Source organism: Alligator sinensis, unplaced genomic scaffold, assembly GCF_000455745.1.
Source record: "Alligator sinensis unplaced genomic scaffold, ASM45574v1 scaffold497_1, whole genome shotgun sequence".
NCBI lineage: Eukaryota > Metazoa > Chordata > Crocodylia > Alligatoridae > Alligator > Alligator sinensis.
In genome coordinates this window covers 88199-115208 of record NW_005842883.1, presented here as the reverse complement: position 1 = coordinate 115208, position 27010 = coordinate 88199, and the positions used below count along the sequence as shown (strand labels likewise).

Here is a 27010-nt window from a genome sequence, read left to right as displayed (position 1 = left end):
TCCACTCCACAGTCTGCTAGCTTCCCAATGAGGATAGGGTGCAAAACTGTGTTGAAGGCCTTCCTAAAGTCCAGGAAGATGGCATTAGCCTCGGCTCCCACATCCAGGCAGTGTGTGATCTGGTCATAGAAGGCTACAAGGTTTGTCAGGCAGGATCTACCTGTGACAAACCCATGCTGTTTCCCCTCAGCATTGTTTCCCCTGCTGGGCCTGCACAAATGTGTTCTTTGATTATTTTCTCTAGCATTTTCCCAGGAATAGAGGTAAGACTGACTGGTCTAAAGTTACCTGGCTCATCCCTTCTCCCTTTCTTGAAAATGGGTACCTCATTGGCCCTTCTCCAGTCCTCAGGGACCTGGCCGGAGCACCATGAGTGCTTGAACACCTGTGCCAGCAGCTCAGCTATGACACTGGCCAATTCTTTCAGCAGCCGCAGATGGAGGTCATCCGGGCCTCTTGACTTGTACCTATCCAGCTCCTCCAGGAGCTCCTTAACTATTTCAGAACTAACCGTAGGTGGACTGGTGCCACGTGGACATCCATCAATGATTGAGGTGAGGGAATTGGCTTGGTCGGTACTTAGAAATACTGGAGCAAAGAACTCATTGAAGAGCTCTGCTTTTTTCCCCACGTCAACCACCAACTGTTCTGATTTGTCCTGCAGGGGCCCTATGTTGCTCTGAGATTTCCTTTTGCCTGCTATATACCTGAAGAAGGACTTTTTATTGTCCTTGATTGTTGAAACCAGCCTGAGCTCAAGCCCCACCTTGGCCTGTCTAGCTGATTCCCTGCAATAGCGCGCCAGGGAGATATATACTCCTCCTTGGTGGCTGCTCCCTGCTTCCATTGCCTATACATCTCTTTCTTTGCCCCCAGACTCTCGTAGAGTTCCCTGTTCAGCCAAGGGGGCTTTTTTGCGCCCTTACCTCCCTTCCTACGTAATGGATATTACTGTAGGAACAAATTTATAGAAAAAAGAAAGTATTTGAATTGAAATAGATTATGTGGCTCTAAAAATGTTTAATGAAAATTATAATAAACAGGTTTTACGTTATTCAACTTTCATAATTTTAGAGAGGGGTTTTTGAACAATACAACTCAGTTCAATAGGCAGTCAAAATATGTTCACAGGTTATGGGGCAAATTTTAAATTAATGTCTCTGTCTCTTTCAATGCTTCAGATTATAACCTTATATTTTTGTTAGTTTTGCATTGTAGAATGTAGGAAAAAATGAAGGGGAGAATGAGTAAGCCATGTGTTTTTGTTACTTTCATGCTTTCTCTTTGGGAAAAATAATAATCTTACGAAGCAACTGATGAAATGTGTATTTCTATCATGTGGTAGTTCATTGGTTAAAAACTTGTTTATTCCTGTTACTTATTTGGCTTATATTTCACACTTGATATTTGGGAAGGCTGGCATTATCCTAGGGGTGGACAAAGTCTGGCCTGTGGACTGGATTAGGCCTGCAGTGGACTCCATTTCCCATCAGCCTCTGCCTGTGTCATTCTGGCAGGTCTCTATGGAGATCCTTGGAGTAGCGGGGCAGAAGGGGGCCAGCGTCTCCATGGAGACCAGCCTGAGCTGCAGGTTATGTGGCTGGGTGGGGATCCAGGGCTGCTCCAGGGCTGGGTCCGGGATCTTGCAGTAGTGACAGTGCAGGCTGAAGCCCGGGCAGAGCCGTGATCTGGTGCCCCAGGGGTTTGCAGGCAGTGGATCATGGCTCTGCCCTGGCTCTGGCCTGCACTGTCATTGCTGCAAGATCCTGGCCTCAGCTCTGACCCAGGCCCCAGAGCAGCCCCCCCACCCAGTCGTGCACCCTGCCAACAAGCCTCTCAGGCTGGTCTCCATGGAGACACTGGCCCTATGCTGTCACAGCCCTGCCACTCCTGGGGTCTCCATGGAGACCCGCTGGAGCAACTCAGGCAGGGGCTGCTGGGAAATGGAGTCCGTCTGCTGGCTGTATCTACCATTTTGCCCACCCCTGCATTATCCCTCATTTTTCGTCCTCAGTTAGGCTAAAATAAGATGCCATGAAAAATAATGACATATTTCTCATTGACTTAAATGGACACAGTTTTGGAATATGATCTTTGATCTGGTATCCCATGATGTTCTCATGGGAAAATTGGAGGATTGTGGGCTTAACTGCTCAACAGTTAGGTGGGTAGGGAGCTGACTGTGGGGTAGGACCCAGAGAGTTCTCATAGATTCATAGATGTTTTCCGGGTGAGATGCCAGTGGTGTCCCTCAGGGGTCCGTGCTTAGTCCAGTGCTTTTCAACATCTTTATCAATGATTTGGATGTGGGGGTGAAGAGCTCCCTGGCCAAGTTTGTAGACAACACCAAGTTATGGGGGAGTGTGGTCACACTTAAAAATAGGCTGCAGATACAGGTGGACCTAGACAGGCTGGCAAGTTGGGTGGATCAGAGCCAGATGAAGTTCAACACTGAGAAGTGTAAAGTGCTCCATCTGCAACATACTTACAGGCTTGGTGTTACCAAACTGACTAGCACCACAACTGAAAAGGACTCAGGGTAATGATAGACCATAGTAGACCATAGTATGAGCACAAGCCATTAGTGCAATGCTGTAGCCAGCAGGGCAAACAATACTCTGGCATGCATTAACTGATGCATCTCAAACAAAACCAAAGAAGTGATTCACCCACTTTACTCATCATTGGTGAGACCACAGCTGCAGTCTTGCATCCAGTTCTGGGTGCCGCAATTCAACAGGGACGTGGAAAAGCTTGAGAGTGCCCAGACAAGAGCCATCCATATGATCAGAGACTTGCAAGGCAAGCCATACGAGGAAAGGCTGAGGGACTTGGGTCTCTTCAGCCTAAAAAAGAGAAGGCCGAGAGGGGACTTGGGAGCAGCTTACCACTATATTAAGGGAATACATCAAGGGCTCAGCAAACAACTGTTCACCAGGGCATCTGTGGGGAAAACTAGGAGTAATGGCCACAAACTCCTGGAAGACTGTATCAGGCTTGACACTAGGAAAAACTTCTTCACAGTCAGGGTGTCCAGACTGTGGAATAGGCTCCCTCCAGTGGTGGTGCAGTCACCTACCCTGGAAATCTTCAAGAGGAGATTGGACGGTCACCTCGCTGGTGTCACCAGACCTCAGTTGTTTTCTTGCCTAGAGTGGGGCGGCTGGGCCCTATGATCTTGTGAGGTCCCTTCCAGTCCCTTCCAGTCAATCTGTGAATTATATACTGTGATTTTTTTTCCTTCCTGGAGAATTTCTCTATGTGGTTTTCAGCAAAGTAGTACAAAGAGGAAAATACTGCCATTTTTGTAATATCTAAAAGACCTTTGTTAGTAGTGTTCAGCCTCTTGTTAAAGATTTTTAGAGTTAATTTTCAATCTCATTGGCATAAATATAGCTTTAAGTTACACCTGAGTATGTAACCATGCAGAAGCAAATCAGACTCTTACTAACCTCTAGCAATTGTTTTATAAAATTGAAATTAAGTTAAGATGTGACAAGTGGATTTGACTTTCAATCGGCAGCATTTTTAGATATGTCTATTTAACCAGAAAATACCCTTACTTCTGCCAAGTTTTTCAGAAAGAACAAAATCTTCTCTTGAGACTGATAAACAGTAATAGATAAAATAAAGAATGATGTGCTCAATGGGGTACAGTTTAAGTAGAGGTAATCTAATGGGAAATATGTACATTAGTAACAGATGGATTTATTTCCTGAATTTCACTCATGCTGGAAATCTTATACTAGTTAAAATGTGTCCTCCATTTTTTAAATACTAGGCTATTTTTATGATTCCCACAAATCCACCTCCAACATTCCGGAAGCCGGAGCTGTGGTCTGATGAGTTCACTGATTTTGTGAAGAAATGTTTAGTGAAGAATCCGGAGCAGAGAGCTACTGCAACACAACTCCTACAGGTTGGTATTGAAGCTCCTACAGAAATGCCACCTCTCCGCTTTTGTTGAGCGAGGCGGATCTTTGTAAACCTGTAGGAACCAGGGATAAATCCTGTTATGGCCTCATTGTCTTTTTTATCTCTTCTCCCTTTCCTGCTAAGTGTCCATTTGTACACTAGCTTCTGTACCTCTTTTGTAGGTTTCTTTTACCAATCCCCAAAGTTAAATCATTTTTAGGTATGGTTCTTCATAGTAAACACCTATACTATTTCTTTGCACTAGCTCTTGTTTTGTCAGTTAAACACACAAGGCCCATCCACTTACACCTTAGTCTTACACACTTTTGTCTAATGGTGTGAGAAGAATATAAGCTGTGACAGATAACTGACAGTAGGGTCAAAAAGAGGCAGTAGTCTTGCTAATGTTAAAGGTAGCATTGCTTGAAGTTGCCTGGATTCCAGGCATGTCTGAATGGTTTAATGTTTGTTTTAGTCCCGTTAAATTAAAGGGAGATTGATGGCCTATAGGACCATGGAAAATTATCTCAATCTTACTCTGTCTTCAGAGCTCTGCCAGACGTGTGTCTCACACGGGTGACATTGGCAAATGGACTTGACCTAGTAACAAGAGTGTTCCTGTAATTTCCCTATAGGATCTTATATGTCCATATTCCTCCTCTTTGAGAGGAATGCTGCAATCCCTATCGTACTTCTAGATCGGATAGACCTGATTTTACCACAGAGAGACTCAGCAAAGATTTATTTATGTATCTATTCTGCATTGAAGCATCTGATATCAGATGGAAGCCCTTAGAATCTGCCAGGCAGTTAGAGTGGACGAAAAATGTTTGCTATTTTATATTTTATACATTAGGGTTTGGGGTCTGTAAAATAATAAAGTTGTTTCACTGAAATTGCCTGCAGTGCCTCAGGGAGAGCCAGCAATTGCTGCGGCAAATTTGAGAAGAAAAACAAAATCATTGTTTCTCGGGGAGAGGGCAGCAGGGCAGGGAGCCCTCGAGCCCACAGAGGGCATTGTTGAAAGGAATTAATTTTAACACTAATACTCTAAGCAGTAGTTCTCAACCTATTTGTTGTAGTGGGCCACAACTCACAGCTCTCAATGTGTTATGTGGGCTGAACCCCACAGCTCAGGGGGCCCCCAGCTGCCAGGGCTACAGGACCAGGGCCCACAGACTCTTGCCCCCCACCCAGCAGTGCCCGAGCCCCAGCTGCTGCCCACAGGAGAGGACAGGAGCACAGAGCCTAGCTTCTTTTCCCCCCCACCCTGTGGGCAGCACAGCCAGAGTGGAGCCCATGGTGGGGCATGGATACGGGCTGTATGCTGTGGGCTTGGGGTTCCCCACCCTGCTGCCCTCCCCCTGGGGCCTCCACGGCCCAGCAGCCGGGACGCAGCACCAGCGGGCAGGAAGGCTTGGTGCCACTGCTGGGAGCCCTACACTGGCCATGCCGCTTTGGCGAGATACCCCCTACCTGCCCAGCAGCAGCAATGGCATGGAGTTATGCTCCCCGCTGCTACCAGGCAGGCATAGGGGTGCCTCTGTATGGCAGTGCGGCCAGCGTGGGGCTCCTGGCAGTGGCACTGAGCCTTCCCGCCCCGCTCTGCTGCGGAAGTCTCTGGGGGAAGGGCAGTAGGGTGGGGAGCCCTGAGCCCGCAGCGGGCAGTTCACATCTGTCTCTGCCCTGTGCACAAATCTGGGGGTGATTTGCTCCCCCATTCATTCCTCCCCAGGAGTGCATGTGGTGGGGAGCCAACCCCCCCACCCCTCACCCCCAGATGAACCCTCTGTGACTCCATCCTGCTCCCTGGCCAGGCCTTGTGGCCGCACATTCCTGCCCTGGCCACACACTGCCCCAGCTGGGCAGTGCCCCTAGCCCCAGCTCTGTCCTGTCCTACCCTACTCTACTCTACTGCCTCCCTCACCATGGGGGCCTCAGTCTGCTCCCCTCCACCACCTCCCCACATAGATTTACCTGGAGGGAGCTGTAGGAGCTGTTCTCCATGCTGCCTGGCTGCCACATGCATGTGTGCGTGTGCACATGCATGTGGTGCCCCCTACCTCCCATTGCACTCCCCGCCAACCCCAAGCAGCCCCTTGCAGGCTGAAACTCTGCCTGCAAGTGATCATTTTTTAACATCATCATTTTTCATTTAGGGTAATAATTTATTCCTTTGCCAGTCTCTGAATTGAAGATAGATTTATTAGAAATTTCATAGAAACTCTTAATAGATAAGTCAGAATTTTCTGACAGCAGGTGTTTAATTGAGAGCAACATGCATACACTGAATTGTAAGAAACAGGTAAATGATATTTTAAATGGTTTTAGGTTTTATTTTAAACCGGCCAGCTAAAATGTAGTTCTGCTTTTTTTTGCTTGTTTCAAATTCTAGCATTGCAGATGATTAAATGATTCATGACATATTAAAATACAGATTTCTTGAAGTAAGTAACAGCAATAGTTGCTCTGCTTCTGACCACTAATTTATGCTGTCATTTTGTTAAGATTAATTAAATGTTGTAACTGAATATCTGAAAAAGTTTGTTTTTCTATGTCAGACAATCACCACTGTTTATTTACAACCTAATGCACATTTCCTTTGGACAATTATACCCTTAACTATAAAGCAGTTGTGTTATATGGTTACATTTTCCCATGGATGATGTTTAAAAAACTCAAGTAAATAAAAAAAGGAAAATCTTATTAGTTGCAAAGCAACTAAAAGAGGTTGTCTGTTCCCTTAACCTCGATTTTAATTACTGTGAGATGTGAAAAGTATTTATCACTGAAGTCTGTGATGTTGAATGACCTGTTACTTTTAACATCTGTTACTTTTAATTATCCTGTAGCTGAAGAGTATAATATATTCATATTGTATAATATCTCGGTTTTCTAGCACACATTTATTAAGAATGCCAAGCCAGTCTCAATTTTGAGAGACCTGATCACAGAAGCTATGGAGATCAAGGCAAAACGACATGAGGAACAGCAGAGGGAACTGGAAGAAGAAGAAGAAAATTCGGTGCGTGTGTGGTTTTGTAAATTTATTTTAAATTTACATTTTATCTTTCATAGTTTTTTGGTAATTTTTTCTACCTAGGTGTGTAAATATTTTGAATCATTTTAATTTATCTTTGACATGTGAGGCCTGAACTAGTTGGTCATACTCATGTTGAGTAATATTCCTGTGACTAAGGCAACAGCAGCTGATTTACCACACAGCTTCATCAGCTGTCCTTTTATGAACTATTATTAGAATAGAGTGGCTATTTCTACCTTAACTCTGCTATCCTAGGCTAAACAAAAATGGGTAGATTAAAAAAAAGTGGATGGTATATTCAGATAGTAGGTTCCCAGCTTTCTGAGTGCCTGATTTAAAAAAAATACTGACTACTCAGTCAGTTGGTTTTATAAAACAGGTATTTACAATGTAGAATTAGCAGTCTGAGTTGAATTGGATGATATCATCTTTACATTACACATGTGACTTTTCACACAGGCTTGTTCGCCTGTGTGTGATGGTAGCAGGTTTTAAAGGTAAAATGTGTATAGTTTTACTTGTATAAATAAATCATTCTTCCTTAATTTTATTACTAACTAAATTACTTGTTTTAGATCTATGAAGTGTTGCTCTGTGAATTTCAGACAAATGCTTTACGATATGTGCCACTAGAGGAACCAAGACCATTCAGGAATAAGGCTCAAGAAAAAGTTGACAACATGAATCTTGATATGAGTCTGACAGATTTGAATAAACTGAAATGGATAGTATATTTGACTATATATTGTGTGTCACAACTTGAACGTAAAGAATCTTAGTTATGTATTTAGGAGTTTAGGATGATGCATATAGGAACACATTCCAGGCAAATAGTGTAGAGGGTTTGTTTGGGATCTGGCCTAAGACACATTCTTTGTTTATAAGACATTTATCAGTTCCAGCACACTGGTTCATTGAGTGACAGCATGTGCTTTTAACATGGATTATCTCTGGGTGATATTTGCCTGTCCAGTAATAAAACATGAGGGGAAGGATGGGATTAGCTTTCCTATATGAGCAAACACTATCTATATGAAACGATGCAACTTTTTATGCAGTTTTGTTGTTTGGTATTTATAGGATAAGAGATCCTTGAAAGGCTAATTTATCAAAGACCATACAAAATGAATGCTTTTTTTTTTTTTTTTTTTTTTGCATGTTTTTCTTCTTGCTTACTGCCTCCCAAGCTCTAAAACTCAGAATGTTGGTATTGTCTTTGTCATAAGCCCTAAACAAGGAGCAGGATGTAGTTGCACAGTTCCAGGTGCAGACTGAGAGCCAGATTTTTACTTAGAAGACTAAGTAATCTGTGTAAGCTTTATGCTTAGCCCAGTTACTTCCCCAAGCAGGCAGTTCAGCTGTGCTAGCTGGATTGCTGGAGGAAAAAGGAAGCCAGAACTCTTTCCATCTTCACAGTAGGGAGAATAAGCAGCTCCATGCAGGCTGTGCGGCCTCTCTCACCTCACACTGTTATCCTGATATGGACATGGAGTGCATGGAAGGAACTCTGCAGACACCAGACATGCTGCACAGACCTTGCACGGTGGAGGAAAGTCACCATTTTATACAAAAAAGTCTCAAACTAGCACTTCAGTTACTGTGTGTGCATTCTGTCCTTGCATTGGACCCAGTCAGTTAACTCAACATGTTAATTACAAACAGCCCTTCCCAGTGGGACAGATTCTGAAACATCCTTTAAATGTTTTCCATGGGAACAAAAATCAGTGCTCAAGGTCTTACACAGTTTTTTTCCCTAGATTTTTCTGGCGTTTTTTTTTTTGCTCTGCTCGGTGGCAAGGAACGTCAAAGATGTAGGTTACAGTAAAGTGTGTCCCAGGTTTCTGTTTCAGGCCCTGTTCCTGTACAAGTGGAACTGGCTGGAGTTTGGCTTTGCCTTTAGTGCTACTGTCAGAAACCAAGTTATAAACTCTAGAAGACAACATAGACCTAATGGAATTTTACAGAAAAACAGGATCAGGCACAGATTCCTAAAACCCAACCCAAGTGCCCTTGTGTAGCAGAGCTGGGGGAGTGGTTGAATAGGCACACTTATTCAAAAGGAGTTGCTGTCACTTTACAGTCTGCAGCTTTGTTTTCTTCTGTTTTTTACTTAGGTTACTGTAGTGTCTATATTGCTGTATTGGTTCATGGGGTCGTGAACCAGGATCTTTTTGTGCTTCATGCTGCACAAACACAGAATCAAAAGACAATCTCTGCTCCAAAGTGTTTATAATCTATGTACAGGGCAAGAGAGCACAAATGCATAAATGAAATATAAGGAAATGATAAAAAATATTAATTGGCATGATGAACATTATTATCTGAAAAGCAGGAACCCAGATATTCTCAGCCCTTTTGGGAGGCATCATTGCCAAGGAGAGTTTTAGGGAGTATTTTAAGAGGGTGTTTACAGAAGGTGTTTACAGGGAACTCAAATATAAACAGTAGGATGGGAGAAACACAAAGCTGCTTGTTTGAAAACGTAACAGGAAGGTTATAGAGGTTGGCATTTCTGGCCCATTTGTGACTGGAGTTTTGACATCTCAGTAGTGAATGAGCAATGCTATATAGAGTGTTTTTTAGCCATGAAGGGCCTTGTAATTGAAGGCTGAAAAGCTTATGTGTCTGACAGAGAAAAAGGAGCTAGTAGAGAAGGGCAAAGAGAAGGGTGACATGGTCAAAAGGCTAGGAGACTAATCTTCCCAGCAGTGTTCTGATTGCTTTTGTTGAAACTGTAGAGAAACTGTTGAGTTCTGTTATCACGGTTAAATGCCAAAATAGTATATTTGTTTATAGCTTTTTTACCATACTTGTTTAAGCGTCATCTATTTTAATCTTGTTGTTTTTTACTGCTGCACTGAAGAGTGGATTGTGATTAGCTAATTAACATCGCATAATAAATAAATAATGACAGATGGTGGTCTTAAGGCATGTTAATAAGTGAATCCAAGTTCTTGGGTTTTAGATGCACACCAGCTGCATCTACACAAGATGCTGACTGCTCAGTAGCCTGATACTACTGCACAGTAGCCTTGCATGGCAAAAACCATGACATAACACTACTGTGCAGTAGTTTATACAAGTACTAAATGACTGGGCAGTAATGACTGGACAGTCAGTGTCTCATGTAGACATGCCCACAACGTATTGTTTCACATGACATGTAATATAGTGAAAAGAATTGAAGCAAGTTAACCTGAATATTACTTATCTGTTTCTGTCTTATATGCTATATATGATTGATATCTAGTTAGATATCTAGATAGGCATGCTAAATAGCAATGTGGTAGAGAGATGTGAGAGAGACATGAAATTTACTCCACTAAAATTTAAACTTGACAAATGATGCGCTAACAAAGCAATAGTAAGGGAAAAAGAAGACAGAACATAGTCATAGAAGACAGCATACATTGGTAGTGCTCAGCCTTTTGGCCCTGCAGGTTAGATGAGTGGTGCAGAGCTGGTTTGTGGAGTAAATCAGTCCCTGTATGCCTAGATCAGACCCTGTGCTTCCTCGGCCCATCCCTGCTTGTGTGGTTTGGGCCCTGCACTGCCTTAGCTGGCCCTGTGCACCTGATCTACTGTGCAGGGCCACACTATCCAGTCCCTGGTTCTCCCCATGGGTCTGGAAATTTGGCAGCATGGAAGCAGAAATTAATGCTGCTACTGTTCCCTTGTCACCAAATTTTTGGACCCGTTGGGAGCCCCATGGACCAGATGATACAGCTCTAGGGGCTAGTTCTGGCCCTTAGGCTGGGGTTTGAGCACCCCTGGGGTACATCACAAAGATTGCATGGTTATTCAAAACAGGCCAGTGCTCATTGCGGCACAAAAAATGTATTTTGTTATATTGCATATGTACCATTCTTGCATGCATCATGGCTGAAATTTGTCTTAGGAAGAGATTTGAATGAGAAGGGAGCAGTAACCTTGTATTTTAGCTCAGGACGGATATTCCATATTGAGAGAAAATGGTACATAGAGGGAGTAAACTGAGGGAACAGTTGAAAGAGAACCAACTTCCCAGGGAAGTGGTCCTCGCCCCTACCTTGGGCAAATTCAAGAGGAGGTTGGATGATCACCTGTCTGGGGTCTTGTGAACCCAGCATTCATTCCTACCTGTGGCCGGGGGTCAGGTTAGATGATCTGTTCAGGTCCCTCCTGACCCTAGCTACTGTGAAATTATGAGAAGGTGACAAATGTAGCATACAAGCTGGCATCACTAGCTCCATGGGATCCTTGCTCCATCACAACTCCATGGGGTCTCTTCAGTTTTAAAAGCTGAAGTTCTTTTTTTTTTCTACTCTATCAACTTAGAAAAAACTACAAACAATTAAATTTCTTGTTGTCTCAAACAGTCCCCATAATGAACTTAAAATATTTATGGTTATCAAATCAAGAGTGCTTTAGATAAGTCATATATTAAGTAGATAAAAATGTTTAGAAGAATTCATCTTTACTAGGAAAGGTGACTGACAAATTTTGTCCCTATATTTTGATCAATATGTTTCCCTGCCCTTTTATGATGCATTTTTACCTTAATTCTTTATATAATTATACCAACCAGTCATGAATGGAAAAGATAGACTGTCCTTTTCTTTGAGGCTTATGGAGTTATGGTTAGTATCTGGTGGCTATTTTTTGCAAAACATGCCAATGAAATATTTACTATTAAGAAGTATAGTTGTTGCTGACAGGAACTGTATCTCCTCTAATTCCCTATACACTGCTCAGAAAACTAAATTCTTTAATGAAAAATAGCTTAAACCTGGAAAAAATGTTATACTGTAAAAGAGAAGTTGTTAGGGAGATAGAATTTAAAACTTTCAGCATGAAAATTATTTAAATTAATCTACCTAACAAACGCAGTTTCAGTTTCAACAACAATTGTATAGTGGTTACTCATGAATAGTTTTCATTGTATTCCAAAGCATAAAAAAACCTCTTGGTCTAAACTAGTTTTAGTAATTCCTGAATCCTGATGTGGATATCCCTTGTGTTGTTATTGCAGTTTCAGTACAATCCATCATCATAAGAAACTCCAGCTTTCATATGAGAGGTGAAATGAGGGTCTTGCCAAATTGTAATCATTAAAGATTCCAGTACATGTTTTATGAGTGCAGTAGTTTACCCTAGTATTCAGTATCTGTACTTGCAGTTATGCATTACCTGTTAACTATACTTATGCATTTTTAATTGGACAAATTATTTTCCGCATGTCCTAAATTGTATAGAGGTAGGTTAGGAGGAGGTAAAAGAAAGGGGGAGTGTCTACACACTCATTAATGTGCATGCACTTTAGGCAGTGTGCTTTATATCTAGTACCTCCATTATGAGGTACTAGAGAAATGTGCATTAGTCTATTTTAATGCACAGTAGCCAAAGAGCACAGTGATTTGTAATGCTTTAATGTGTATTAAAATAGGCTAATGCGCATTAAAGTGCTTGTGTACATGTGCCCAGTGCCAAAAAAGGGGTGAGCCTGAGAGAGACTAGAGCTGCTTAGAAGTTTTTGGCGAAGTATAATTTTCCAAAAAATGCAGATTTGAGTCAACTGGAACATTTCACTGAGCTGTTTTGGTTGGAAAAAAATAGAAAACAGTTCTGGAAAGAAAAATCAAAATGTGTCATTTTGATCCAGTTTTTCCAGCTCCCCTGTGTATCCATATTTTAATTTCATGTTGCCCATGCAGGAACACAGGCTCCTTGCCTTACTACTCCTTGCTCCCCTATGTGGGCATCTAGTTCAAATAATAATGTAACCTCTGATAAATTAATATGTGAAGGCAACTGTGCTCCAGTGGAGACTGTCATGGTTTCTATGCATATTTTGTTTATAATAACGGTAATCATTTCCATATATGTATATACCCTTTCATCCTTCAGAATCCCAAATTGTTTTACATATTATATATGTAGGCATCACTGAATGGCCATAGCCCTTAGGTTTGAAAATGATTTTTTTTTTTTAAAGTAGCGTATAGCATATTGCACAATAATATATTGAAAAGAAATTTTGTTTAGGGACATCATGGTGAGGCTGCTTCCTTGTAAAAGGTGAAGTGGGATCTTTAAGCTCAAATGATTAAAGTTATGCATGCAAAAGTGTGTGGGTTTAGCAGTCTTGGCCTTAATGTCTAGCCAGAGTAGACTATGTTAGATTTTATGGTCTCGTTTTTTCCCATAGTAATTGCATGGAACTCCATTTGTCTACCTTGGAAAGAGGAAGGATTGAATTAACCTGTCTGGGATTTGAATTTATTGATCTAAAGAGTCTTAAGAATTTCCTACATGAGGGTTGGAGTATTACACTAACTTCTTAAGTTTTTGTGTGGGTAAAAGTACGTCAGGAAAAAAAGGCACAAAAAAATTGTGAATTCAAGATTCTAAACATTTATTAGAAAGCCAAACATAACACCAACAGTTGGCTTTCAATGTACATAGTGATATTGAATAGCTTTGAAGTTAACCCACATCATATGGAACACTATCAAAAGTAACTTGGCATGGTCATATAATAATTCAAGGTTCCTTGGAGTAGTAGCTCTCCATTTGTACAGTGTATTAACCCTTGGAATAGCGTTGTGTACATCCACAGCACTGGATAAATAATGCAAATGACTGAAAGAATCATCCTGTGGTATGATGTGATATCTTTTGATACTATGTTAAGAAACTAGAACTTTAGTTCATGTCCTTGCTGTGTAAAAAACCATATGTGGTCATACTTCCATGTCATACAGTAAAGTGGTTTATATCATTATTATGTTTTTTTCTCTCAATCTACATTACCAGTACAAAAGGAACATTTTTTGATTTAACTTTATTTTGAAGAACTAAATTAGTCAATTGCAAAAAAAAAAAAAATGTACAATTGCACATTTAATTTTCATAACCTGTGAATTTCCTCAGGTGTGGAAAAGTCCATCTCTCAAATTAATCTGATTTGCCACTTTCTTTAGGTGTCTTACTATGGAGCAATCTGTAGTAAACATAAAAAATATATTTTTTTCCAAAACTTAATTTCCAAGAATTACACCTGTAACCCAAATGGCTCTTTTAAACAACTAGCTTTAAGTTTGTATTGTTATGGAGAGATACAGAATTGGATTGGAAATAGTGCACTCTGAATTGATTTTATGCATGTTACAGGAATTGCTTATGTGATGTGAATGCATTTTGACAAACTGACATGTTTTGATAGGTGCTGAGGTAATTGTACAGATTTTTTTAATTAAGCAAAAATTGCAAGTGGAGTATTCTACAGAAGGTTAATCCGAATATCAAAGTTTAAATGTTAGTTTAAGCATTACAAAACATGACCAATCTCTTCTCTTATGCATTTTTTGAAGTGTGATGTGAATTTGATTCTGAGCTTGGGCAGCTGTATTATGGGAATGTAAAGTAATTCGTTGCCTGGCAGGTCACAAGAGACGTGTCTAAATATTTATTTCAATGAATCTTTAAAGGAATGAATTAATAATAAACTCTAACTGTGTTTTTTTTTACATTTAAATGTCTCCATTGTTTGAAGACTATTTCAATTGTCTTAGAGGACTAGTGTAAATAAATAATTATTACTTTTGTAATTGACTAACAAAACAATTGGCCATCCATACAATATTGCTTCTTTAGACTAATGAAACCTTACAATTAAAGTTTATTTTGTTAATTTTTTATTAATGCTTAGAAATGGGTCTTTGAATTTGAAATTTAGCAAAAAATAAAAAAAATTAAACACTGCCCTCCACTCCAAACCCTTTTTTATCTTGGGCATTATTTTTCAAAATATAAGTAAATAGCTTTTCTTATTTCTACCTATTTATATTTTCATTGATATCCTGTCACACTTTTAGCTTCGCTCTTTCCTGTTTTCCTTATCTCCAATTGTTCCCTTTTTCACAGACAGCCTCTTTTCTACCTTGTATTCTCTCACTGTAATGTCTCCCTTTTCTTTCCCCTGCCTTCTTCCCCCTCCCGTCTCTGCCTTAGCTTTTTGTCTTTCTAATTTCTACCTATTTACATTCTCCCTGACATCCTGCCACACTTTTAGGTTCTCTCATTCCTTGGAGTCTCAGACCAGCAGAGACTCCCTCATGCTGACGAAGGGTTACTGCGCCCAAAAGCTCGCTAAGAACTTTCTTCCAACTACTCAGTTGGTCTAATAAAAGATATCACATCTGCTCAAAGAACCTTGCCTGCCTATATCCTTAGACCAACACAGCTACAACCAAAAACCTGGTTTCATTGTTAATTCATTTTTATAACGCTTATCTAATATAAGGAAACACTATGTCTTCTAGGCTTTTGTATTTACTTTGTAACTCGTCAAAATATATAGAGAAAATTGTTGAAAGCAGAATAGGATTGTATGTAACGTAGCATAGCTTTACATTGCAAATACTTCATAATGCTTTGTATGTTGTTGTATAAAGTTGCCAAGCCGTACTATATTTCTGAAAGGTAGGAAAGGAATGTATAAAGAATATCCCACCCATTTCTGAAACGCCACAATCGCAAGGGTAGAAACACTGCATAATGTATATGTGATTGTATTATACAGTAGTTTAAGATAGGAAGTGTGTCACACAGAGAAGTTAAACCTGCTGCATAGTCTACATTTTTATTAAGCTTGGTAGTCATTGCTATGAGTATATCATCAAGAGTACTTGCAGATCGAGTTTAAAATTATGTAGAAGTTAATTTATATGGTTTGACTGTGAGTAATTGAGGGCAAAAGTACGTTCTTAAAATTTAAGTGCTTATGTGCTTTGCTGACAGGGTTGGACTTAAGTAAATGCTTATCTTTAAGCACAAACTTAAGTTTGTAGCTGAACTTGGGTTTTATAGATGTTAGGGAACTTTCTCAGTTTCTCTTACTCAACCAAAGTGTATTATGTGTTTATGTAGTTACCACAGCGCTTTTACAAAAAGATAGCTGTAACTACAGCCACATTTTTCAAAGGTGATGATGAGGTGTTAATAGTAAATGAAATTATTTTATAGGATACTAAATTTTGCCAGCAAGTAAATCTTCTATTAATGTACTGTAGTTTAGTTTGCTGTCTTTGGTGCCCTCTAGTGGGTTTTTTTTTGCATACAGAGTATAGTTAAGAGATTTTTAAAAGTGAGCTGCTAATATTTATTCATGTTTTTATTATGTTTTAATTATTCTTTGTCACTCTTAATCACTTAATGAGCTATCAGCTGTTTAGAAAAATTCAAAACCAAAATCCATAATTAAATCTATAGCTCTTCAGCTCATTCAGTTGTGCTTTAAGTTTATACCACGTAGAGTATGCAAGATTATCTTTTTGTTGAAAAAAAATTGTGAAGGTCTTGCAGAGCCCAGTGATATTTCATGTAATATATGTATTTTGTGCACTCTAGCCCATGCTTTTCATCTTGAACTGCCTGTCCTGATAGCAGATCCCTGTGGCCACCTTTATGCTTTAAAGCTTTAACTGGCTGTAAGATCGTTAAGTAAGGGATGAAAATCCAAAATGGCAGCTAAATAGTGGCACAAGACATTGAAAAATTAGCTGTTAAGCCCATAGGTTCTGCAAAAGATGGTAGTACAGCACACAAATAAGTTAGGGTTTTTTATCATAGCTATATTGGTATTTCTGATTATACCCCAAGTTTTGTACAACAGAAGTTTGTACAATCAAATGTAAATTTCAGAATCATGTTTGTATCTAAGGACTATTACTGTTGGGCAGTCCTTTGATCTCTCAGTACGTTGTTAACTGTTCATGAGGAATTGTGTGAAAGGGACATATCCATCTTATCTTTGCTATTTTAGAATTGTCTTGTTTATTTTCTTTAGTATTTTGTCATTTAGTTTTTCAGTAGTAGAACAGACTTTCCCCAAAACATTGAAGTGTTAATTACACGTTATAACTAGTAATAACGAATTGTTTCCATCTGTTGTGTAAACATGTATTTACATGATTTTGTGAAACGTATCCAATAGATTTAAAAGGTTTAGTTAATAAGCCATTAGTTAAATTCTAATACCTGTCTAAAATGATGGAATGACAACATTGGAAACTGATGATTTGGTGTGCTTTTGCAAGACTGACAGCAGTGGTGACAGTTTCTTACTGCTGTCATTTTTGACCTACAGAATATACTTTTCAGGTGTTGCTAAACTGCTTGCTAAATCTTTCTGTTCAGTTTTTGGCTCCTGCAGGGACTGACCATTCATGCTATTTATGAGGCTGGCTTTTGTATTGTAGACCCTTGTGTGCTAGGTTCCTGATGGCAGCCACCATGCAGATCATTCAATAGCTGTAAAATGGTAATAACTTTTAGTCATTAATAGAGTTGCTTGGAAAGTAATTTCCTTCCTCTGGAAAATGTCAAGGTTCCAGAAAATCCTTTTTGTTTTGATTCTGTATGAACAATAAAACATCTTAATTTGGTTTATGAGGCAGAAAATAATAATAATTAAAAAAGAACGGTTATGAAAATTGTCCTACTTGTTAGTTGTCCCATGATGGTACGTTTTAATATAAAGTTGAAAATATTTGTTTTACATTGTTTGAATTCTATTTCTGGTTAGTAAGTTTAAAGGTTCACATGTTTATATACTAATATTAATATTGCTCAAATACATTATAAACTGAAGAACTTTTCCTTCGCTTAAATTTCAGAGGCCATTCTGGATTCTAAAAGAAAAGCTTATTTGTAACATTTAACAGAATAAATAGTATATTATCCACACTTATATTGCAAGTTTGGATGAAGACGATTTAATGGGGAATAACTAATTTGGGTACTTGTATTAAAATCCTTGGGGCACATTATCTTACTGAACAATTTAATTATTTCTGTTTTACATTATAAATGATTCTTTTTGCATTGCAGTGGTGCCTATGTACCCTAATTATGGATTTGTATCTTATTATGGAAGACAAACACATAACAGAAAGATAGCCCCTGACTAAAACAGCTTATATTTTAAATAATTCACTTAGGAGGAGAAAAATATTTGGGCAACCTGTAGTCAGAAGTGGCTTGGTAGGAGTTAACTTTAACTTTATATGTACCACCAGGAGGAGCACTGTTAAAATAGTCTTATTATCCATATATCAACATGATCTTTCTAATGTTGTAGATATCTGTACCTCTGGCAATACTCCAAATTGTTCAGGGTACATAAAGAAAGATATTGTTTTGGAATGCATATTACACAACAGAAGAAATCCAGAAAGAAAACAAGTGAAGTAATTTTATTTAAAAAGAAAAGCAAAACTGTAAAATGTTTCTTTCTTGGAAAAAAATATTAGACAACTGAACTAGAATTTATTATAATTACGTAGGTTATAGGATGGCTCCAGTACATTGCATTATTAGACAGAGGCCCTGAAGTATAATGACATCTTCCTAATCTCGGCATAGAGGTGCTGTAGTTCATTTTCAGTATCATGGTAATGGTATTATTCTCCATGACTCTCTAGATTAGCTCATAGTAGCCAATGATAAAATAAGCCAATTGGACTCAAGGGCCTGTATTCTGCTGTCATTCCTAGAGGAAAGAGAATTGTGCCAGTCAGTATTGGGAATGAGACTGGCACTGGAACGAGGTAGAGCATATCAGAACTGTAGATATTGCTAATAGGTCTTCTTACTGTGGGTGGAGTATTCCATAAATATTTTCTTGTTTTCTACTTCTTTTTTTTTCCAAATTTGATCCTATCTGTTTTGTATCACATGTCATATTCTGCGCCTTACAGATAATAATAAATAATACCTATTACTTTGTTTCTCTTTTTTTCTTTTCTGATGAAAACTGTTTTACTTGATAGTCCCTTATGCTGATTTCCCTAGCTCTAGTTAGTGATGTTTTGCTCCCTCATTAGGGAGTGTGTTCTGTGGTATCTATCTGTCCTTGAGCTCAAATGATTTCATGCAAGGGCACATTCAACACAGGAATAGCTGAGTAATTTATACTTTCACAAGTAAAGATTGAAGAATCTAAGAACAGCATTTGCATTAAAAAAAATAATTCTTAAAATTCTTAAATTTTCCCATTAACAGGTAAGTTTCTGTTTACTTGAACTCTTAGTTTTCTTTCGGATAATAGTTTTATCCCTATATATGAACTTCATGCATAATACTTTATGTTATCCTTCAAATTGCTATGAGGATGTGACTTTAGAAAAGGAGCAGGATTTCCTAATAATGTTTTCAAATATTTGTATTCCGTATGGATTTTATGATTCATAAACTGGATTATCATCAGTTCTCTGTTTTACATTCCTGGCATGTTACTGCTGCTGATTTCAAAATGCTGTTTTATCCTTTGCTGGAATTAGCTTTTTTTTAACAATGTTGAAGCATCTGCTGCATGGATATTTTTCTACAAAATATCAACAAGTTTTCTTTTTGCACTTTTATCATAAGAAATTGTTAAATACATGCACGCATGCACGCATCATTCTTCAGGTGGTTGAAGGCTGTTGTTATATCCCCTCTGTCATCTCTTCTGTAGACCAGTGGTCACCAACCAGTTGATCTCGATTAACTGGTTGATCGTGGAGCCTCTGACAGTTGATTTCAGTCTGGCAGAGGCTCCACAATTGGGAGCGGCAGGACGCACGTGGCTGGGCTGAGCCACGCTCCCTGCTGCCTGGGCCAGGCTGGATGAGTGGGGTCAGAGGTTGTGGGGTAGGGGCACAGGAGGTGGTAGATACTGGGGTGCCCTTTACTTACAAAAAGTGATCTTCACCATAAAAAGGTTGGATATCTCTGCTCTATACTAAATAAGCTCAGTTCCCTCATCCTCTCCTCAGAAAGTATGGGTCCCAGCCCCTGATGCAGGAACCCAGGTAGGCTTTGTGAATCCTCAAGGTCAATGAAGCAAAACAGTTAAATAGTCAGTCAAATGAAGAAACTAAGTTAATGGGAGGGAATATATATTTGCAATAAGTAATTCCCTAAAAATGTTTATTTGCAGGATGAAGATGAGCTGGATTCTCACACCATGGTGAAGACTAGTTCAGAGAGTGCTGGCACCATGAGGGCTACAAGTACAATGAGTGAAGGTGCTCAGACAATGATTGAGCATAACAGTACCATGTTAGAATCGGACTTGGGCACTATGGTGATAAATAGTGATGAGGATGAAGAGGAAGATGGGACCATGAAAAGTATGTTAAATGTTTATTTCCTTTCCTTTTAAGAATTTAATATATTATTTTTCAATCTTGCATAACAAAGTAGAGTATTTTAGTATCAACATTCAAACACTTGCCAATACTGTGTTTAATGTATAGTCTTTATACATTATCATATTCTCTTCTCATCTCCCACATTTGTTTGGCCTGCAATATCATATTTATGAGGGAGAATGTAATAAACAGATCCTGATCCGAAAACTGGTTACATCCATGGAAGGACCTACTGTGAATGGACCCATTGGCTTCAGTGGGTTTCTTTGAATGCTGTCATCTGTCCACAAAGCTCTGATTGCAGAAGTGTGACACAATCTTTTGGTATTGTACAGCAAAAAATTTTGTAGTTAGTAGATTTTTATGGAAAAGAATAATTCTTTTCCATTAACAAAAACGTAAATCAGTAATATTTTATGGACCTAATGAAAAGCTCATTGAAACCTCCCAAAAAATTTCTGTTGTCTTTAGGTGGATTTTGGGTCCAGCCCTAACAGAGCAGAAAAATTCTAACCTTTTTTTAGTGTGCAAAATTGTAAGATGATGCCTTTATAATCTGTAGTTGGTAAACAGTGACTTAAGACAGTGTTCTAATACTCTTACTCATGGTATCTAGTATTTTACTACACAAGTAGACATGGTCACTTTTTAAAAATAAGATATAAACACCTTATAGGCACAGCTGAATCCCAATAACTTCCAACATTAGATAAATGACATTTCTGGGCATTTAAGTTGTGTATAACTAAGAAAGACTCATTTAGAATGGAAATAACCTTGTTTTCTTTCTAACAAATAAAGCAAGAGCCTGATTATTGAGAGGGATTTCCACAACATAAATTAAAACTTTGTAGAAGGTTTAATACTACATGTAAACTTTGTGTCTATGAAAAACTCCAGTTGTGACTTGTAGAAGCTTATTTAGAAACTCAAGTCTATTATTTGTGTTTAATGAACAGTAGACTTGGGATTTTTTTTGTCAGCTGTCTGATAATAAACAGTCTTATTGATAAGTGATGAGTTTCAGTAAAATGATTCACCATATAAAAATATTGAGTACAGGTTTTAATTTGTTTGAATGCTGATATCAATTATTTGTTTAATAAATTGTGTAGGTAATACAAGCTTAACAAGCAATCTTGAACTAATCAAATTTAACATATTATGGAGTAGACTGTTAGTACATACAAACATGGAGATACTAGATACTAAAACAAGCAAATTTGAGGGAGCAAAAGATAATATCAAGTAAATTCTGAAGGGTGGAAATGTTGCAAAGTAAGGATTCTTCTTAAGCAAAGGTTTATGTCACAGAGCACTGAGGTGCCCTGCTCCTAGAGAGGGGAAACTGCCAGGGAGAGAGCCCTGGCAGGGAATAAGGAGCACAGCTGTGGGTTGCCTGGGGCAACCAGGAGGTCAGCTGACCAGAAGGGGCAGGGCCTGGCCCTCATAAGGCCCAGGGGCTGAGGCCAGGCTAGCAGTTCCCTGCCAGCAGGGGCAGGGGCAGGGGCAGGGGCAGGGGCAGGGGCAGGGGCTTGTGTTTTGCTTTGTTGTTATTTATTACACTCCGGTGGTTTGGGTGAGGCTATTAGGGGTTGGAGGAGGCCTCATAGGGACCCACAGTGGTGTGGGGGCCCCAGTGCCAGTGAGGGCGCAGCATACTCATAGGGACCCACAGTGGTGTGGGGCCCCAGCGCCAGTGAGGGCTCAGCATCCTAATAGGGGACCCACAGCAGCGTGGGGACCCCAGCGCCAGTAAGGGCGTGGCGTACGGGGTGCATAGACCAGAGGGGGCACTACTGAGAAGCCCCAGTGCGGGCGTGGCGAGCCCCTGAGAACGGGCATAGCACTGCGGTGAGCCCTGGAGAAAGGGGGTAGTGCGGTGAGCCCTGGAGACAGGTCGGCTTGACCGAGAAGTCCCAGAGTGGGCACAGAAGCCCCCAGCGAAGGGCGGCTTCACAGAGAAGGCCCCAGAGTGGGCACAGAGAGCCCCAGGAAAGGGGCAGTATTATAGAGAAGGCCCAGTGTTGGCATAGAGAGTCCCAGGGAAGGGGTGGCACTAGAGAGAGGGCCCCAAGAGAGGGGTGGTATTCTTAAGAAGGCCCAGGAGAGAGGGCGGCGGTACCGAGAAGGCCCCAAGTGGGCATAGAGAGCCCCAGGAGGGGGCGGCAGTACAGAGAAGGCATGAGAGTAGACCAAGAGACTGAACAACGTCTAGTCCAACTGCGAGGCTTGGGGCGTGGTATAAGGGGTGGTTGGAGCCACGCATAGCCCATAAGGCTAGGGTGCCTGGGAAGCACCCATTTTACAGTGAGACCCATGGGGAGTCCGGGAGTCCACGGGGACGGAGGTCCCAACGAACCGTGTCCAAGAGGGCATAAGGCAGCCTCCCAAACTTATATAAACATCAAAGACGTGGCGGGCGAGAATTGGAGGGTGCCCTTGGACCGGTTTGGCATGGGGGAAGAGGCCTTAAGGAGATCATGGCCTTCCTGAAGGACCCCTGCCCGTGACAGTTTATATGCTGCCTTCCAAACCATGCAAGATTCAAAGGCACGTATGACACTGATTGAACTTCTAAGAAGAAGTATCAGCTTGATGTGCAAAACCAAAAAATCCCTAGAACTGTACTGTATTAAGGAATAAGGAACAGTCCTTATTCAGGCTCTGGTTCCGTCTCACTGAGGTGCATAATTTGCCAGTTCTTTCACAGGCTATGATGGAAAGGGAACTGGCTATCAACACCTATCTGGGAGTCAGTGGTGGGTGGGATTCCAAACCCCATTGGCTGCTTCCTCCATCAGCAGTCTTGCTGACTTGTGTATTCTTCCTTAACCCCTGGTCACTGGCTTTGAAGGTCAAAGGGGAGAATAGACTCTTTGGGCGAATAAGATTCTGCCTCTTCTCCAATAGTGACTGCTTTATTTTGATTATGTGGGCAACAAGAAGATGCTCTGGACTTCGTTTCCCTTCCCTTCCCTGGCTAACTGCAGTGCAGTGTTATTTTTGTGAATCATGTTTTCTGTGCCCTTCCCCCCCCCCCCCCCCCCAGCCTACCATAAAAGAGGAAGGTTTAGGAGACTGCATCATGCTAATCATGAGATTGCATCACTACTTCCCAGGAAGAAGTTCTTTCTTGGAATACAGTGCCATTTTTGCAGCTGTAGTGCTTGGGAAGAACACAGCCCCTCTGTACCTGCTATTATTAGAAACAAATCTGGGCCAGAAGAAGCTTTGAAAATGTAGCTGATGGTCAAGGGCTCTAAAGAATACCAGAATCAATGTACAGGAAGATTCAGCTCTGTTAAATAAATGTGAGAAGCACATGATTAATGGGGTTTATGATGGTTGGGCTGGCTCTTCAAGGAACTGGGAAGAAAGAACAGATTATACCTGAATAAAAAGGGAATTGGGAAGGCAGCAAATATCACAATATGTAGAATTGGCACCAAATTGTGGCTATCCCATGTGAAAGGGAAGGGAGGGGGAAAAGGAGCTTTCCCTTTTACTTTTCTTTGCAACCTTTGTGGAATAACTTGGCTCAATGAGTCTTTCATTCCAGAAGAGCTATACCCTTGTGGGAGCTGGTCAGCACATTGAGGAGCTAGAGTTTGGCTGCTCTTCAAAAGTTGTCATTATGTTATTCCATGGAAGTCCCGTATAAGCACAATGAGCGTAAATATATACCACTGGGGTAGGTGGGTTTTTTAAAAAAAATTTGATACTGTTATAGTCAATAAATGTAGCTTTAAAATAACCTTTGTTCTTGGGTGCTTTTAAGTGATGGGGTATTGCACACCTCAAGCCTGGAGAAACAAATGTTTATGTGAAAAGAAAAGGGTTTTTTTTTTTTCTTCCTGTTCTAGAGAGACAAAAAAAAAAGTATGACAACCTTTTAAAAAATCCTGTAACATGTAGCTTCACTTTTGTTCCCCCCTCCTTTTTGTTTTCCTGCTCAGGGACAAAATAAGTAACAATAAGTTTTTATTTATAGGTGCCCATGCTCAGAGGCCTCTGGGAGCCTTGGCAAAAAATAAGTAAAAACTTTTTTTTCACAGATATGGAATTGTGCCCAAATAAAATTGAGATTTGGAACAAAATAAGGCCTGTCATCCTACCCCAAAATACAATACACAATCCAGCAATAAATACCATTTTACCCTCTTTACTTTCCTTTCACACCTGTAAATGTTCATAGAGCAGGGAAAGTGGATTTTTTGGTTTTTGGTGGAGTGGAAGGAGTTGGCTAATATTCCCTCCTAAAAGAAAAAAAAAGAAAAGATGTATAACGGAAAGCATAGATGGTAGGGAAAAGGAACAAGGCTGAGGACATGTAGAAGAGAGAAAAGAGTAGATGGGCTGTATAACTGACCACACTACCCTTGCTTTTCATGTATACATTTCCTTGGGTCCAGGTTCAAGGGCCCCTGGATGCAGAATGTGCTTGCCAAGCATGTTTGTGACTCTCAGGGTGCATCTACATGATATATTTACTGCAGAACTGCCTAATTAGCCCTGCAGTAAAGTCTCTGCATCTACATGTGCGGCCCTATTAGGCCACAGTAAACTAACAAATGCCACTGTAGATCTTTTGGTGGCATTCTTTAGTGCGCAGCAAAGCACATTCAGATGCTAACAGGGCTGGCTGGGGCGTGAGGGTGCTTCAGAGCAGGGGTTGCCTGCTGGCTAGCCCTGCAGTAGACCACCCTGGCCCGCCCCTCTGCAATATATTGAGCCAGTTTAGAGCAGCCCCAGGCTGACCCTCTGGGCCTGGTGCCAGCTGGGGGATGCTTCAGCCTGCCTCAACGTGCTATGGTCCTGGGCACACACGTAAATGCGGCGACTGGGAGAAAAATATTCTGACATGATATGCACCAGAGTTTATTGCTTCACATGAATTGCCCATTGAAATGCACCGTCTTTATAGCTGGTTTCAGGATTTAATACCCGACCTTTTTCTTTCACTGAGTATACCTCTGACAATTTTCCTATCTTTTAACATTATTTCCCCCTTTTTAATAACTTTCCATTTGCCCTTTTCTTTTGGTTGGCAAAAAGGTTACCTCTGTCTGCCATTTGAACTCCTTCTGTTTTTTATTATTGTCTCTTATTTATTATTGTTAAGACCTGGCTTGACAAAGCCCTGGCTGGAATGATCTAGTTGAGGATGCTCCTGCTTTGAGCTGGAGGTTGGACTAGATGACCTCCTGAGGTCCCTTCCAGCCCTTATTTTCTATGATTCTATAATGTGTAGTGTAGCTTCCAGAGAGATGATGATAGCACTGTATGAATAAACTTGAGTTGGCAGATGAGAGAGAGAGGGAGAATAGGGGAAAGTGTTTTTTATATTCCCTTAAAAATTAACACTGTTAGGCCCTAATCCTGCAGTGTTCTCAGGACTCCTGAACATATTGCAGATTTTGGGCCTCAGGCTCTGCACAAGTTCCAGAGCCTGAGGAGAAAAGCACAGAAAGAGCGTACAGATGTTCAAGGGCCTTCTTGCAGAGGAACAACAGATATTTCTGCAAGGAAATTCTACCTGGTTGAAGCAGGTAAATCTCTCCCTTTCTGAACTAACTCAAACAGCTATATGCTTTTCACTGTTGAAGATACCCAGTATCCCACAATCCTCTGTTCTCGATTCTTCCCTTCAAGGGAGAGAGGGAGGGGGGCTCCCTGACAGCCCACCCAGGGCTGGGCTGTACACAAGGTAATTATTGAAAGTCAGGTAGGTGAGAGGACAGGCTGTCAGTTAATGGATTTCTGTAAGGCAGGGGTTTTCAACCAGGGGTGTGCATATCCCTGGGGGTACTTGGGAGTGTGTGCTGCCACCAGTACTTTCGCCACCGGTACTTCTGCTGCCATTTTGGGGGGGGGAGGGATCCCCTCTCTCCTTTGCTGATTGGCTGCTGGGGGGAACTTCCTTGCTTGTTGACTGGCTGGTTGGGGACCTCCACCCCCCGGTTGCTGATTGGCCACTGGGGGACACCCCTGCCCCCGCCCGCTTGTTTGGCCGCCACGTAACTCCTGCCTTCTCAACTGGCTGCTGGGGATACACTGACCCAAAAAGGTTGAAAACCCTTGCTGTAAGGAAAAGGGTCTCCCAGGGAGCAGCCCTCTAGTGCCCCCTGCTTGGAGAGCTTGTCTGTGAGGCTCTCTATCCATTGGCCTGGAATGCATGTACATGCCATCTCCAAGGCTGTTTTTCTGCCGGTAAGAAATAAACATCTGTAGGCAACCTTAGCCAAGGACTATCACTTTTACCTTCCTAAATGAATAGGAAACCTTTCAGCTCACATGGTATGAAAACCTTTTCTTAGCAGTTCTAAGTGCTCCACCATACTGATATCAGTGACAACCCTTTTGGTAAGAGCAGGTTGTCGCTCTTACAAAGCCCTGTAGCTGTTCTGGACTGCTGATTTGAAAAGTCTTAAAAGAGGACCTGGCTTTTTCAAGTTCACAGCTCATTGCAAAGGAAGATGCTGATGTTAGTTTTATTACAGTCTAAGGCCCAGGTCCTTCTATGACTTCAATATTCAAATCCCTACTTAGGTCAGTGAGGTCTACCTGAACAGAGATTTCATAGTAGCTAGGGTGAGGAAGGACCTGAACAGATCATCTAGCCTGCCCCCCTGCCACAGGCAGGAATGAATGCTGGGTTCACAAGACCCCAGACAGGTGATCATCCAACCTCTTTTTGAATTTGCCCAAGGTAGGGGTGAAGACCACTTCCCTGGGAAGCTGGTTCCAGATTTTGGCCACCCTGACTATACAATATTGCCTTCTGATCTCTAACCTAAACCTATTCTCCATCAGGTTATTACCATTGTTCCTCATCACCCCAGGTGGTGCTGGGGAGAATAGGGCTCTTCCG

At 40.9% G+C, this 27010-nt stretch overlaps 1 protein-coding gene across 1 annotated transcript in view; it reads left to right on the top strand.

Moving 5' to 3' along the window:
* Window positions 1-27010, top strand: part of LOC102371773 (serine/threonine-protein kinase 3) — a 244257-nt gene that overhangs the window by 159572 nt on the left and 57675 nt on the right. Inside the window, exons 7-9 of the mRNA XM_025192051.1 lie at window positions 3782-3919; window positions 6815-6940; window positions 19923-20115. Of these exons, the coding sequence (XP_025047836.1) occupies window positions 3782-3919; window positions 6815-6940; window positions 19923-20115 (457 nt within the window). The remainder of the gene's footprint in view (window positions 1-3781; window positions 3920-6814; window positions 6941-19922; window positions 20116-27010) is intronic.